The 16,455-nt window shown below is 42.1% G+C and overlaps 2 protein-coding genes across 5 annotated transcripts in view; one reads left to right on the top strand and one right to left on the bottom strand.

Moving 5' to 3' along the window:
* The window catches only part of LOC119478284 (ras-specific guanine nucleotide-releasing factor RalGPS1-like), a 69,379-nt gene that overhangs the window by 20,452 nt on the left and 32,472 nt on the right, over positions 1-16,455 (top strand). The window lies entirely within an intron of this gene.
* LOC119478285 (angiopoietin-related protein 2-like) lies at positions 211-15,667 on the bottom strand. Its single transcript, XM_037752920.1, has 5 exons — positions 15,125-15,667; positions 6,814-7,779; positions 4,785-4,978; positions 2,523-2,793; positions 211-1,288 (listed from the first exon to the last, which is right to left on the bottom strand). Exons 2-5 carry the CDS (start codon positions 7,742-7,744, stop codon positions 1,089-1,091), a joined length of 1,596 nt encoding a protein of 531 aa, XP_037608848.1. The 5' UTR covers positions 7,745-7,779; positions 15,125-15,667; the 3' UTR covers positions 211-1,088.

Genomic DNA, 16,455 nt, shown 5'->3' with positions numbered 1-16,455 from the left:
ACTCTCTCAGCTCTGTTTATTGGAACGGTGATCGTATTCCAGATGTGTGAAAGGCAAAAGGGCTGATTTTAGGTTGTTGGAGTGGTGGCAAGGCTGAAGTTGCCTACCTGAGAAGGAAGGAATACGCTGGAGGAATTTCTTAGCATCTCGGATATGAAATGAATCACGAAAGAGAGGAACTGATTTAATTAGATCACTGGAAAACACATGCAGAGTTTTACATCGTTTATTTGCAAGATTGATAACATACAGACTATAAAAAATAATCTTAATGAAACAGCATATATATACACAGAATACCTGGTACATACTGTATCTGCACACTAATACAGTGACTGGTCTTTTCAACAGACCAGGAAGACCTTTGGTGGGTAGAGGGGATGGCTGAGTTGTACACACTGAACTGTTTTAAGTTGCTGCTTTTACCTGGAAAACCTGCAATGAGGTTGTATTTGTTATTAAATGTTTTTGTTTTTAAGGCTTTAATCTATTTCACAATGTCCATGTTCACACAAAAGTATGTTGATTAATAGTACACCTATTGAGTATGTAGTGCTGCATAGCATGCGATTTCGGACGAAGCCCTTATGTTGGGTTTTAGGTAGAACCATTAGAAAGGGTTCCAGGTGGAACCTTTATAAAAGGTGTACTTTGTTCCCATACTAAGTGGTCAGAAGACCTTCAGCCTATTGTTTTACTAACTATTGTCAAATACAAATTACGAGACAAAGGACTTTATCCTGGCAAATGACATTTACTGCAATTATCTAGAAAAATGTATCAAAATAAATAACCAGATTTCTCTCCTGAATTGATCCCAATCTATATTATACATACATAATATATAAATGTAATATAAGCAGCAATAATACATCGGAAGTACCAGCAAAACCTATACCTGTAGGATGAAGCAAAACAATAATGCACGGATCCTATTACACCTTACCTTTGCTATTTGAAGCTACATTATGAATATAAAGCAACCAACAAGACTGAAGATCAAATTTCAAGGATTTTTGTGATATAGAAATGGAAACCCCTTTGACGTTTGTCCAGTAAAATCTGTTCAGTTTCGACAGAGTGAAGTGTTAAAGGAAGATGTTCGGATTGGGTCGTATCATCATGGTCACTTTCTTCAGAGAATAAGCTCCTCCTCTGAACTCGGACCAGTAGACCCCGTCCTGGTAACGGCTGCGGTAATGCCCGCCGCGGTACCACACGCCGTTCAGGTTGGAATGAGCACAGGCGTTGTACCACCATCCCCCCTTCTGGTAGTGAGCGCAGTTACCTGGAGACACAAGGAATCAAATCAGACCAATTTATAATCTAGCAATCTGGTCTTCTGCTGGTTCAGGGGTTAAGGATTGATCATTAATCACTGAGCCCAACAACGGACTACCCTGCTGTTTTCATTAAAGTCTTGCACAATTGGCATTTTTGTATGTTTATTAGGTCCAGAACAATAAAGCTCTCAACATGCTCCATGCAGCGACCGACCCACTGTCCGTTCTCTGCGGATGTGTTTGTGCACCGTCTGCATCAATTAGTGTGTACATGCTTCAACAGTCACCATCTTTTCCATGTGGGAGTTGTCATTGCTGTACAAATACTGTTCAAATCTACAGCAACACAGACCGTTTGAGAAGGAGGAAAAGAAGTCACTTTTTTTTTTTGTTAAAATGTATGTGGCAGTTTTTCTTGTTCTTCTCGTTTTTATAAGTACACTGGTTATCTGATTACTGGTGCCTTTTGGAAGGAGGTGGAACAGGAAGTGATTGGGACCGGAGGTCCCACAGACCAACGAGCCGCCGTGTGGCGACTGCAATGGTGCCAGTTCACCTCCTGGGCACTGCCGAGGTGCCCTTGAGCAAGTCACTAAACCCCCTAACTGCTCCAGGAGTGCCGTACTAGTGTTGTCACAATACCAAAATTCTGACTTTGATACGATACCCTGCCTAAATATCTCGATACCGATACTGAAACGATACCGCAGCAAAAATCTAAAACATCAGAAAATGCTCCCACCAGCAGCAAAGTTATAAACCACCTGCTCCCACAGGATCCCAAGCTTAATGGCTTCCTCTAAAGCAGATCGCTGCAGACACACACGGCCCGCGGTTGCACGTCGACGCAACTCACAGCTTGTATTAAAACACCATCATTCTTAAAGTATTGTACTTAAAGTATAGGTACTAATAAAACGGGGTATCGTAGTGTTTTTAACGGCAGGGTATCGTGATACCATTTCTAGTATCGGTATACCGTGCAACACTACGCCGTATTATAGCTGACCCTGCGTTATGACCCCTTTTGAAATTTATGTGTGTATCGGTATCTAGGAGGAATATGCGAAGAATATCAACGCCCTTGTGTGAATTACCAGCGTTTCCACCAGTGTATTGCATGCCGGCTGAGCCTAAGTTGACTCCCCACTGGGCCTAATCATCGGGGAATTGTATACTTTTAAGATGTTTAAGTGAAAGCCCACCAACAGTTATGATTGCTCACTGCATTCCACTCACCCGTGTAGACGTCATGGTCTCTGTCCAGTGTGGTAAACTGCTTGGCGTTGTGCCATGTAAGAGAGTCTCCAGCGTTGCCGTGGTATCGGCCCACTCGCAGCCGGTAGAAGTCGGCCTCAGACTCGACACGGAAGCTGGCGTACTCCGCATAGGTCTTGCGTCCGCTCCAGTCTTCCAGAGTTACCAGCAGCTTGTAGGTGCCCTGGCTGGTCAACCAGTAGATGTTCTCTAGACCTAACCAGTATTCACCATCAATGTTTCCAAACCCTTGCTGTAAAAAGGAGAAAGACATTGCATTAGTCAGGAGTTACTGACTGACTGTTCTTAACACATGATTCAATAGGAAATGCCACAGCAATTCCCTTTATTTACAAGAAAGAAGCTGTTTTTCCTCCCCTTGGATTCAGCCAATGCCTTCCAGCAACAAACCACCCATGTTTTCCAAGCATCTGTGAAAGACTGGTATGATGTCCGAGCGATAGGCCAAGAGCAGTGGCATAATGGCAGGACATGTTTAAGCTCCTCTCCAGCAGAGCTCAGTGCGTCTGAATCCCTGGTTTCAATTACATCACACATGAGTTCAATTAGGAGGTCCCCGTCCCTGCCAAATGTGAGCGTGTAATTGGCTTTAAGTGCCTTGCTGACTCATTGAGGGTGGGTAGGGGAATGATTGGGTTGGGGGGACAACTTGGAAGTGCTCCTCCGTGCTTTGGTCATGAGTTTAAACTTTAAAGCAGAAGTAGAAGTGTATCCATATTGGGATGTCCTCACTTGAGGCTGTTAATCTTTGGCAACTGAATGTTTCACTCTGTGCACCAGTTATTTACGTAACGTCGAGTTCCACCGGTAGTAACTGGAAAACACAGCGTGGTTATGAAGTCCTTGGATCAGTGCACCGACTGCAACACCGAGACCATGCTTGGCTCGTATGAATTGATTTCAGCTCTGTTGTTGTGATCTCATAGATTTGATTTTGTGGAGTTTTTCTTACAATTACTCACGTCTTACACAATGAGATGGATTCGCCAAACAGTTTGTTTTGCAAGACTGACTAAACGGTGCAATAAGTGTGTCCAGTGATTCAGCTGGGCAATACTCAGGTTTACTCTGGCATTATTTACAGCTTTATAAATTATAGTATACATATTCTACTTATTTCTTAATTTTATTTTTCCATAATTCTTGTTGCTATATTGTAGTATAATGCACATATTTTTACACACAGTACATATTTTCTATAAGTTTATATTAGGGATTGTCGTGTACATCGCCAGTTGGTATCTTTGGGCGATTGTTTTGGCCAATATTTGTCATTTTAGAGAGCCGCTTAGCCGTTACTCAGCGGGCAGAGAAAGATAGCGGGGGGAAACGGCGTGCAGAGCCGGCATTTTTTTCATACCGAACTGGGTGAAATAAGGGTTTATTTTGACCAAACCAGAGTTGGTGATTGTTGGAAAGACAAACCAAGACGAAGGGACTGTTTAGGTGAGTTTTATTTTGTTTCTGTTGAGTTTGAATGAAGTGGGTTTTACGATGCTCCGCCGCTATAACAGCTGATTACCCAGCTGAAACTACGTCAGTGGTGGAGGGCGACTCTTTTAGTTGGAAAATTTGAATACATCTTCCAACCCTAGTTTATATATACCGTATATATTTCTATTCTAGAATGGGAGCAACTGTAACGTAACCAATCTTGTATCTCGGTCCAAAGTATTCTGGAGCAAACAAATTGAAGGCAACAAACTTTATATGATGACTAATGTTTCGACGCCAGGTGCGTCTGATGAAGAAGCACCTCGTTGATCCTCCGATTTTTCCTCTATGGCACCATGAGGCTGACATTTGTGGTTTTGAGTGAAACGTCTCGACGACGTTTCAATGGATCGGCGTACAATTTGATACAGACATTCATGTTCCCCTCAGGATGTATTTCATCACTTTGATGATCCTCTGACTTTTTATTTAGCGCTGCCATCTGGTCAAAGTTGTATTTTTTTTCCCTATACATTGGTTTATTACCAAATACTTGAGGAAACTGATGGCATTGTCCCATCAGCCTCAGCCGTACTTTGTATTTTGTGCTAATTAGCAATGCTAACACGCTAAGATGATGAACATTATACCAGCTTAACATCTGGATGTTGTATTTTTGTGCATGCTGAGGCTGTTAGGTCCTAAAATATAACACTCCATCTCCATTTAATGCAATGGATGTTGACATCCTTACGGCTCGATTTCTCAGAACTGTCAAGTCCTTATTACCTTGTACGTGTCCCAGTTCCTAAAGAAGTTCACAGCGCCGTCCTGACGTCTCTGAATGACCGTCCAGCCACCGGGATCATGTCTCTGGTCACACCAAACCTGCATGAGTCGGTTGCCGTTGTCCGGTTTCAGGAGGTACATGCCGCTGTTGGTGTATCCGCCCTCCAGAGCCTCTAGACAGTCTTTGAAAGGCCCTGCAGGAGAGACGGACATGCTGACTAACAAAGCTGTTGTATGATGCATATTGATCTACAAAGACTTTTCATGACTGGCATCAATTTTCGACGACATGCTATTGTCATCATCAATATAATTCTAACAACCCGTGCAAGTAACAGACTCTGCAACTTCAAATAAAATGGTAGAACATATGGACGGAGTGCTCCTGGAAAAGTGAAGTCACTGTTGACCATGTGTTTTTTATGCCAAATATGACGAATGCTTTCCAGTGTCAGGCAGCCGTAAATATTACCGTGAGCAAAACAGCACTGTATTTCTTAGTAACCACGGAAGACATCTCATGAAAACAACACATTTAAAGGACCAATATGTTATATAGTCACTGTAATAAATCATAAAGTGACCATGATATGTCATCGGAGATTAAGGAAACATGCTGAATTGAAATACTGGCTTCTCCGACAACAAAGCTACAGCCAGTAACGGAAATTTCCATTCCGGTCCGGAACGTCTGTTTTTGTTTTGGATTCTGTGTGATCTTGTCTGCTGTCCATTTGGACACCCTGTTGCCACATATGAAACAAATTGTCACGCAAATACAGTCTTCTGCAGCCATGGAAGCAAGCTAAAAAACTGGATCAACAGAGTTAACGATAGATTCTACCCGACCTGAAAAGCCTCGGCTCATCTCTCTGTGGTCCGTGTGCAGCTAGGTTATCAAGGCAGTATTTGAGACACACAGCCGCTGAAGTGATTCCGACTACTGCTGGCCAGAGGCTAACACGGTCACGTCTAGAAGGTAACCCTCAAATTGCGATAATTTGCACTAACTGCTCTCAGTCACACCGGCTCTAATGTTTTGAATTTGTAGTGCCATTTTAAACGTTAGCTGTCAGTGCTACATATTGTGGCTATACTTTATTCAGATCTCACCATACTGTTATGTGCAGTGGTTACATGGTTTAATTTTTCCGCTTCGGAATCACAGAAAACTTTATGATTTGGATCATTGCTGTAAAACTACGCCATGTGGTGAACACTTACAGTAACACCTCATGGCCTGGGTTCATATAATTTCTGATACTAAAAATCAGCATTTATATTTTATATCTGGAAAATCCCAGAAAACTAGCTATTAATTCAGTTGGCCTTTTTAAATCTTTTTTTTGTGTTTCCATTTGTGGCAGTGGTTAGCACTGTCGCCTCACAGCAAGAAGTGTTCCGGGTTTGAATCCACTAAGGGTTTTTCTGTATGGAGTTTCTGTTTAGACTAAATTTATAAAAGAAGATAAACAGGCATTTAATATATATGTATTTAATCGCATGATTGTCCATGATTAATCGTGATTTGTCAAGCATGTCATGATTTCAAATCAAATGATGATTTAAAAACCTCTCCCTCAATTTGAATTTGTGACATACATATATGAATGTCCAGTTGTACTGTGCGTGTAAACATTTCAACACTTTCTCTTTTGTGACCTTAACAAAAGTCAAACTGTGACCATTGTGACCTTTAGATAAACATGTGGATATGGTAACATCAATGAAGCTGACCAGATGTTCATGTTTAATCTAAGCTTGCGTTATTGTAAACTAACTGTTGACAACCACAAACAAGTTACTGAAGACTTATTATAAGGATATTTTAAGGACTTTGATCAGTTGCAGCTGTAATCTTTCAAAAAAGGCCTCTTTGATCTTCTGTATGCGTGTTCACAGTGAAATTTATTACTGTAGAAGAAACGTTTCCCCAGCTTTGTGAAGAATTGGAAAATGTGTGTGTGGCCTGTGTCTGCTGCAGACCTCAGAGGAAGACATGAAAGTGTCTGTGTGGTCATCTACTTACCAGAAGGCTCGCTAGTAAAGCTGTATGTAGCACTTGGCATTGTGGGCAGCGGAGGTGGTAATGCTTTGGAGTTCTGGTCATTCTGAATGTCGTTAGTCATGGGTTTGTATGTGTTGCGGGTGTAGGTAGGTGGGTGGAAGGGTCTGTAGCCTCCAGGAGACAATGGAGGCATCTGAAGAGGAGGCTGAGGCATCACTGGTTGCTGAGGGATCACCGGTTGCTGAGGGATCACCGGTTGCTGTGGACGGGCAGGGCGGCTCCTTTCCTGCACCACGCCGTACGAGTATCCTCCCCGCTTACAGTGCTCCTCCAGCTGCACCAGGAGAGCGCTCTGGTTATTCGCGAAGGCCGACAGATGCTGGTACTTATGTTCCAGGTCACGGTAGCGTGAGCCCATCCTCCCAATCTCGTTCGTGTGGTTGAGCACGCGGGTCTCCAGGTGCGACACCTCGAGAGCATTGTCCCGTTTGCGGATAATCTCGTGCAGCAGCTGCATGTAGAGCTGCGTAACCCTGGAGTTCATGTTGCGGCTCTCTTTGCGCAGCAGCTTGACTTCATTGACCACCCCCCCATCTACCTCTACCAACTGCTGCAGCACTTCAATCTGCTGCCGCTGCTTCTGCAGCTCGGTGTTGAGCAGCTCCAGCTCCTGCTTGTTGACCCGGTTTTCCAGCAAGGCCTCGGGCTCCTGGGAGTTCACACAGATGGCCCCGTTGTTTTTCTGCTGAGGGACGATAAAGGTGTAAGAACACTTGTCCGTTTGGGAAGCGCTGTGGTCGACCACGGAACGCTTTTGCCGTTTTGGCGCATAGATAAACTCTCTCTCCAGGATCCCATCACTGTCCGCAATTTCCTGAGTCTCTCCCTGGAGAGAGGACTTGGGTCCAGAGAGCAACAGGAGCACCAGCAAAACCACCACAGGGAGAATCATAGCACAGTCCTGCTGCACCCGATCCAAGATGATTTCTGGAACAGAAGGGGAAAGAGATTATCAGTAAATGTCTATTCTCTCACATCATTCACTGCCACAGCCTATTAATGCTGAAGGCTACTGTGCTACAAATGGACAAAGAGGAACACAGACTGGATCGAATGTAATGCAGCAGATAAAGCTAAAGTATAAATAAACATCACAATCCTCTACGCTGAAGTTGCAACCAGAGATGTGACCCATGACCAGATTATCATAGTTTTAAAAATGCAGTGATGCTACACCGGACGTATACTGTATAATGCAGAAATTACATACATACTGCAAATGTAAATATCGGTCTCTTTGATTACTAATAATCGGTATCACTATCAGCCCTATCAGTAGACCCCTGTACCTTATTACATATTTTTTGCAGTTACTTTGTTGTCATCCCAAATATTGCATTTTGCATATAGCATTACTAATGGTCACAATCTTCAGGTGCTTATAGCTGCATTCATTAGGGCCGAAGCACATACAGTGCCGAGCCTTTTCCAGTCTTTTCAAAATAAAACTACTTAGTTAGGTTTAGGAAAAGGACACGGTTTGGGTTTAAATGACACCAGAAGTGCCATACCTTAAGTACGGAATTTACGTGACAAAAAATGACTTAGATAGCTTTAGGAAAAGATCGTGGTTTGGGTTCAAATAACTCTGGAAGTGCCGTAACTTAAGTACGGATGTTACGTGACAAATAAACCAACTTTTACTTCTGGTTTCACACGAGACACGAACACCGGTCTCGTGTGTGAAAAGCCTGTGTGTGTCCCGGTTCACAATTATGTGGATTACATACGAAATGATTTTGTGCTGACCATCCCGAAAAAAATTTGAAATTCGCGTCTATGTACACAAATCAATACATTAAATTTCGTGACTATTTCACAAACTGCTGTGCGACCGGGCTGGAACTCTTCTTCGCCTCCCAAGAGTCAACAATGCTGCAAGCAGCACTTCGGAAAAAAGGGCACGCGCTCTGAACGGGAACTGAACTACAAAAAGATATGACTAAGAAGGCTTGCTCAGGAAAATTTGTTCCTTATTTCCAGTCTTGGCTGTAAGCTTGTATACTGGCACGCCATGTTTTCATGATGATTCTCTTGGTCTTGTGGGAAAAAAATACCATCACAACATTGGAATGAGTCTCTTTGTTGGAGATGGTAGTTACTACATCATAAAATAAATGGTCATCCATTTTCCCACCAGAGTCTGTGACTGTCTAGCTTAGGGTTTTCTCTTGTTGAAAGTGAAATTCATTACTCACACAAGTGGACCATAAGAGACTTTGATATGTGAGCAGTAATCTTGGTTCATATTTCTGGCCTATGGCCTCATAGTCTTTGCTCTTGGTCCATGATTTGGCCTGAATCGTTGAGGCTACGGTCTGTTTTATCTAAAAGCTATTTTCGACAGTGAGAATTTTCCTGGAATCTGGGAACTTTTCCACAGAAGCATATGTTCAGTCTTAGCCCCTCATCTACAGGTAGTAGCTTCTTATGGCCCTCAAACTATCTGCGCTACTGACTGATGCATACCGCAGCAGACAAATAACCAGAGAAAAACAATATTAAAACAACCAGAACATCTTTGCTACTTTGAAGACGGGCATCAAATCTCTCTCGTGTTTTTAGTCTCCCATTTCATCCTCTACAGTTCTCTTAAAGTGACTGTGTATATATACGTTTTTACTTGTACAAATATTTTTTGATAGATTTGTATTGCCAATGTGTGAACAGGTTGTCACCTGAACCTAAATAAATGAGACCTTCCGCGACTTTCTGTCGCAAACATCACAGTTGCAAAACTGTAAATTGCAAGACTACAATTGCTCAAGTACAAATAACTCAAGCTTCACATTGGCTTTTTTTCGAATATGTTATCGGTTTAATTTCTACGATCTATGCAGTTCATGAAAGCTCCTCCGACTTTTTAGTTTCTCGGACTTTTTCATCAGTTGGCCTGTCGCTGAGCCTGGGCTAGTCTCTCTGGAGCTGGAGTTTAATACACTCAATGAACAGTGGTTCCGTTTATACAACTTTGGTTGTCTGTGTTGACATATGCGGTCATAGGTTTTGGGCTGCACGTGGCCTAGAGCTCAAGCGATTAGTCGATTAATCGATCGACAAAAAAAAGAAAATGTCAAGCATTCCCTTCAGCTTGTGCAATGTGAGGATTTGTTGCTGTTTTATATCACAATAAAATTAATTTTTCACTATTTTTTGATGTTAAATGACTAAACGATTTATGGAGAAAATTACTTGCAGATTATTGGATAATAAACATTGTTGGTTGCAGCCCTAATGTCAAATGTTATCAGCTACAGTACGGTCTACATTGGTTTGAAAAATAGAAAAAAAAATGAATGACACAAGAAATAACACACATTAACCACTAACACTCACACAGATGTAGACTGAGTCTCAGGAAAGCCCCCACTCCCACATGGTTACTGTCAACGTTGGCACCTATTTTGTTTGGCTGGTATTCCCTCTTCCATTTAACAAACTCAATTTGTTTGACATGTACGGTATAAAGCTGTGGAAATGGAAAGTAAATGAACACGACAGGAAGCTCTTACTCCTGAAAGCAATAACAATCGTAGGAGGTGTGAACTACATTGAAGCTAATCCAAGCTCCTCTGTGTTCTGATGCAGTTAACAGACTGAGCTTATTATTTCCATAAGACCGGTGTTGAGGTGCAGTGTTGTAAATGCATGTGGTGCTAATGTTTATAGGCCAGCTGCGGTAGAATCTGAAGATTTTCCCCTCAGCCTTTTTTCCATTTAAATTCTAAGCTCCTGAAAATGTACCTGTAGCTCGCATAACAATATTACACATGTCCCAGTGATTTACCACTGCAGACTGGAGGATGTTTCACCTTATTTAAATCATGACATAATGTCTTGAAATGATGAGAAGCATAAGATTATTTGATTGATCAGTTTTTAAGGGAAACATGTGATTCATTACTCCAGAACTGCAACGTGGAAGTCCATAATGATGAGCATGGATCCATCACACTGATGCTATGTTATTTCATTATTTGTTCTGACTGAGCAGCTACTGGAGACTAACTGATTCTGCTGCTACTAAAGACAGACGACAGGGAAATATGACGTCCAGTCTGAGGGAGTTGTAAATGGCCCTGACTGCCAGGATGTGCAAAATACAGACACATGAATGAGATCTTTGTTGTCTGCAGGCAGTGTTGATTATGTACCTGGGTGGGGGCTTACATCCACCGATGGCTTCTGCTGTCACACTAACAATGTTACCGTCTGGCTTGGTGCACTCAGCTTTGACTCCAAAGGTCTGTTAGATTTGCTTAACAGTTGCATCAGAAAAACAAACGCACTCCATCCAACAGCTTGGCTTGACTACTTCATTTAACTATCTCTGTCTTCAATTTGTAAAATCCTGGCTTTTATGAGGTAGTAATTTCACAACGTTCAGCACACATAAACTTTGTGCAGAAAAGCGCCGTCAAAGTTAACGCGATAATAACGTGTTGATGCAAATTTGTTTCAGCGCCACTAATTTCTTTAATGCCTTAACGCAACTTGCGATTTTTAGGTTGTAGCGGGCTCAGCTTTAAAGCTAGAGTGAAGACACTGGCATCTTATGAAACTAGAAAACCTCATACTGTTATACTAGCTCGTCTTGAAGGAGGCTAAATAACGCTCCAAACTTACGCCAGGAAAAAGTGGCATGGCCATTTTCAAAGGGGTCCCTTGACCTCTGACCTCAAGATATGTGAATGAAAATGGGTTCTATGGGTACCCACGAGTCTCCCCTTTACAGACATGCCCACTTTATGCTAATCACATGCAGTTTGGGGCAAGTCATAGTCAAGTCAGCACACTGACACACTGACAGCTGTTGTTGCCTGTTGGGCTGCAGTTTGCCATGTTATGATTTGAGTATATCTTTATGCTAAATGCAGTACCTGTGAGGGTTACTGGACAATATTTGTCATTGTTTTGTGTTGTTAATTGATTTCCAATAATAAATATATACATATATTTGCATAAAGCACGCACATTTGCCCACTCCCATGCTGATAAGAGCATTAAATACTTGACAAATCTCCCTTTTAAGGTACATTCTGAACAGATAAAAAATTTGCGATTAATCGCGATTAACTATGGACAATCGATAATCTAGATTAAATATTTGAATCGAGTGACAGCCCTAATAAAAACATATCAGGTCTACAAATATAATTTCATTTGTCTATCATGCAGTTATATGTTTGTTCATGTATACATTTGCAGTTGGTCCGTTCTGGAGCCCTGTATTGGGATCGGATTGGAACTGAATAAAAGTGAATTGTGCTTCTCTAATATTTGCTAATAAGACACAAAAACCCAACTTTAGATGAAGGATTTCTAGTTGTTTTGACAAGTGATTGAGTGCAGTGGTTTGAAGAGCACTGCAGGAGTGTATCTGCCTCTGTGCTGTAATGAAGATGAAGTGTTCATTTCCTGCTCTCTGCGGAACATGACACAAAGTAATCCATCCCAGCCCAGGAGGAACCGAACAGGAAGATACAATCACACATCACTTCTCAACTTCTATATCTAGATTATACTCATAAATGCTGAAAGTTGACTCGCCAGTGAAGCTGATAAAATATGTGTGCTTCCATATTTCACTGGCAAATGTGGGTGTGCATGCGTTTATCAGTGGTCATTACATGGTTAGATTTGTCTCTTCACACACACATACACACAAACCACATGTCTCTGACGATAATGAAGTCTGTCCATAGCTACAATATGTCAGGGCTTCTGTCAGATCTCTGGGAAATGCAGCACGGACTCCATAAAACCAGTCGGACCCAGATCACCATCTGTCAGATAGACTTCTAAACGGTGTCAGCAGACACATACACGACCACACAGAGAACAAACAAAGCTCTCCGTGGTAGACGTCACAATCGCTCAGCAGCAACCAAAGTGATAAATGAATTTGTCAGGCATGCTTTATCCCTCCTCGTCTCCCGCTTCTCTCTTTCTATCTTTGTCACTGTGTCTGTTTCTGGCACTCATTCATTCTCACACACACAGCATGAACAGTTGCCGGGTGCTTCCAACTCGCCTGCGCCGCAAACGCACGTCGGCGTCTGGACACAAAGGCATTACAGGCCTGTGGAGCTCTTTAAACCGCGGGGGGGTCGGGAGCAAAGAGACACCCGGCTCTCCTCATTCAGCAGATTCGGTTCAAGTGTTGGCTGACTAATGAACAACTTAAATAAGTAACCCGGTCAGCCCCGTGTCTAGCTGCTGGAGCTGAATGGATTGAGCTATCCTTTCATTAGTCTGTGACTAACATCCTCCCGTTCTGCCTCAACATGCTGCTTGATGAGTCTCACTGAAAAGGTTCATTCAGTCTTTGATTTGTGGTGTGTTGCACTTTAAGCAGTCACAACATCAGCTGTAACGTGGCACAGTTTGAGTCTTTTACATAATCGCACAATTACTCAGCTAAGTGACCTCATTGTGAGGAAAATTTATATTTCTTCTTTTCAGAAAAACACGCCAAGACATGAGTGGACCAGAGGAAATATACATGGCAGGGTGTCTTCCTATTACAGTCTACTAAATATTCCAGCAGCTTTGAATAAACAAATGACGGATCCCCTAAATTAGTTTTTAAAGGAATATTAAAGGTTCCCTGTGGAGTTTTAGACCTCAAGTAGCGCTGTAGAGCACTTGAGGTCATGCAGGTTCCTGTTTTTCTTTGTCTCATGCCACCAAAGAGTTTAGAAGCAAAGAGACGAAACTCCGCTAGATGGCGCTGCGGTAGCGCGGCCGCCATTTTGGACTGAAAACGCCAATATGAGTATGACATATATCCGGTTCTGCCAGCTTCCTGCTAGCTGTATGTAGCTGTAATAATGGAAATATTGGCTGTAATTCATCACTTTTATTATCTCATAATCCACCCTGTATGCTGTAAGCCTGTACCGTGGTGGATGTATAAACGTCTCTGTTCCAGAACAACCGGCAATCGGCCTGTAGCTAGTAGTGCTAGTAGCATGAGATAAACAGAATTTAATGTAGTTGTAGGCTATTTACTAACACGCAGGGCAAAAGCACAGGACACAACCTCATATACATCCATGGTCTGTGGTCTGTTAGATATTGATTTTGGATCCTTGACATGAAAAAGTTTGAGATAGCTCTCAAAAATAATGTCTCTCTGTAAAATAATTAGTGAACTGTTTGTCATAATGGTTTTAATTAAACTTTATTTTACCTGATTTATAGAATATTATTTTACAGGGCAAACACACAAGGCTGTGATAAATAATAAATAATAAAAATAATCATTTAAATAATAATAATAATTGTCCAAAATGATGAAAAATTGCATATTTTTAAGTCAAAAACCTTCAAATTTTCTTAGAGACCCAAACTCAATATCGTATAGACGTTCAGAATGTGTCTCTGTATAATATGTAGGAGCATCCTGACTGGGACGCTGCTCCTAAAACCTGAATGAAGAGCTCACACACCTCAGCTCTGCACTCATACCTGCCAGGATATAGGCATCCAATAATATATTATAGAGCGATGCTATAGACTACAAACAACACAGGAAAGCACTGTAACTATTAACACTATACAAACACACCACTTAACCCTATAGTGTTCCAGTGTGAATATTATTGGAGTATTATAGGCCTACTATAGAAGATGCGTAACCCAAGTATTATAATATAGCAAACTGATTATGACTGATGCAGTATAACATGCTTAAAGAAATAATGAATTGATAGGAATAAGTTGCAAGAGATTGCTGATACCGACCGAAACACACGCCAACATGTGAGTCCAGAGCTCCCGGTTCCACACCAGTGTAACAACTGGCTGCCCAAAAACACCTGATGTACTCTTACAGAACAAACTGTATTCATGTGGACTCTATTCTTGACTATAAATAAAAAGATAGTTATTGATAAGAGGACAGTGACTGTACATTTAACTCCTTAAACCCCACCTACACATCGCTAGATCATTCAGAACCAAGTCTTGCTGTGAAGCAAATCTTTGCTCAAACCCGCAGAACAATATCAAAATGACACACAAGACATCTAGAACATTTCCAGTTAAAAGAGTCTTTGGTTTGAATATTTTTATAGAATATATAGGCTACCGTATTGTCAGAGTGGATTAAGTGTATTTTAATATCGTTAAAGGGAAAGCAAAGGGAAGGAAAACTGTGTTAAGGGTAAAACGGTTAGTGAGTGTTGGTACAGCGGCCACAGAGCACAATCCAGTATTCAGTGTGTTGCATATGAAATGAAAAAGAGAGGTCAAGTGCCCCACTCACCTCCACTTGTCTCTGTTTCCTTATACTCCCCGCCTTCCTGGCAAGTTTGACAAGTCCCCACTAGTCAGAGTCATTCCTCATTTCCTCTGCGTGTTGCCCGTTATTCTGTCAGTGGAACGGCTTCATAGTATTCCCTTTTACCTGCTGTCACAATCACTTCTCTGTAAAGACCATGAGGAAGGTGTGATGATGCCTCTGCAGAGCGGGATGTGTTTTATCAGTCCTCACGTGTCCAATCAAGCAGCAGCAGCAGCAGCAACAACAGCTTTCCTGTTGTGACTTCATTCATCTGCACAAGAGGATTTTTCCACCTTTCTCCAGTGATGAGTCACGTCTGCTCTTCAGTTAGAATCTCTTCCTTCCAAAGACTCGACCTCCCTCTGTCTTCTTGCCATTACGAGTGAGACACTTATTTTTTTCTTGAAGTAATTAAGCAGTGAGCCATGGCGACGCCCCTTTCCCCTCCCCTTGACAACAGGGAGATCATGGAGGAATTAGACGGAGGCTCCGAGTCCCCCCATTTAAACCTTTGCCCCCTGCAGCCCCCCACCCCCCCACCCCTGCATCTCTCAGCTCCACAGTCCTACTTTTTTTTTTTTCCACTGCTCTCCCCACAGCCGGCCCAGGACTCTGTCTGTGGAGCTGCATGTGTTGCAGTAAAGGTCACAGGTTTGGAGCATGTGGATCTTGACCTGTACTTACTGAGGGAAGCTACAGGAAAGAGAGATGTTTACCTTATATTTTCTCCTGTTTGTTTTTCTACTGGTTCAGCACTTCCAATAAATGTATGGATTTTTGCTGCAGGAATTGGAAGTGACCTTTCTTGTAGGGAAATAATAATATTAAGAATGTTAATGATTAATCGTCAAACAAAATATTTAAAAATAGCTAAAAAAACTGAGCAAAACTCTGAGGAGAATAGCTGGTCCACCTTAACAGTCCACCTTAAGTGTTGTGGCTCAGGTCTTGAGGAGTTGTAGCATTTATTTACCGACAAATAAACGGTACACACACTGCTACAGCCACGTTCACAGCTATAACACAACCCACAACCCCACACGGTCTGTCGGACACTCGCTAACGTTGACAGACCGTATGTGTGCGACAATGGCGAGCACGAAGCCACCAGCAATGCTACATCTCATGTAGTAGATCAGCCCCGTTGTCTCCGATATCCGATCCAGCTATTTGAGTGGGTATCAACCCGATATCCGATAACAACAACAGTTCGGTAAAATAAGTCATTGACTTTTGGTTTCACACGGGACACAAACAGCGCTCTCCTGTGTTTGTTTGACCCATCCATCTATCCAATCCGACCTCCTCCTCAC

Source organism: Sebastes umbrosus, chromosome 19 (assembly GCF_015220745.1).
Source record: "Sebastes umbrosus isolate fSebUmb1 chromosome 19, fSebUmb1.pri, whole genome shotgun sequence".
Classification (NCBI taxonomy): Eukaryota; Metazoa; Chordata; class Actinopteri; order Perciformes; family Sebastidae; genus Sebastes; species Sebastes umbrosus.
This window is presented reverse-complemented; position numbering and strand designations above follow the sequence as displayed.

Excerpts from the sequence above, each read along its gene's own strand:
- LOC119478285 (XM_037752920.1), bottom strand. The coding sequence starts at position 7,744 with ATGATTCTCCCTGTGGTGGTTTTGCTGGTGCTCCTGTTGCTCTCTGGA. Across the intron at positions 4,979-6,813 it reads CTTTACTAGCGAGCCTTCTG|GGCCTTTCAAAGACTGTCTA; the intron begins GTAAGTAGATGA and ends TCTCTCCTGCAG. Across the intron at positions 2,794-4,784 it reads GGAACTGGGACACGTACAAG|CAAGGGTTTGGAAACATTGA; the intron begins GTAATAAGGACT and ends TCCTTTTTACAG.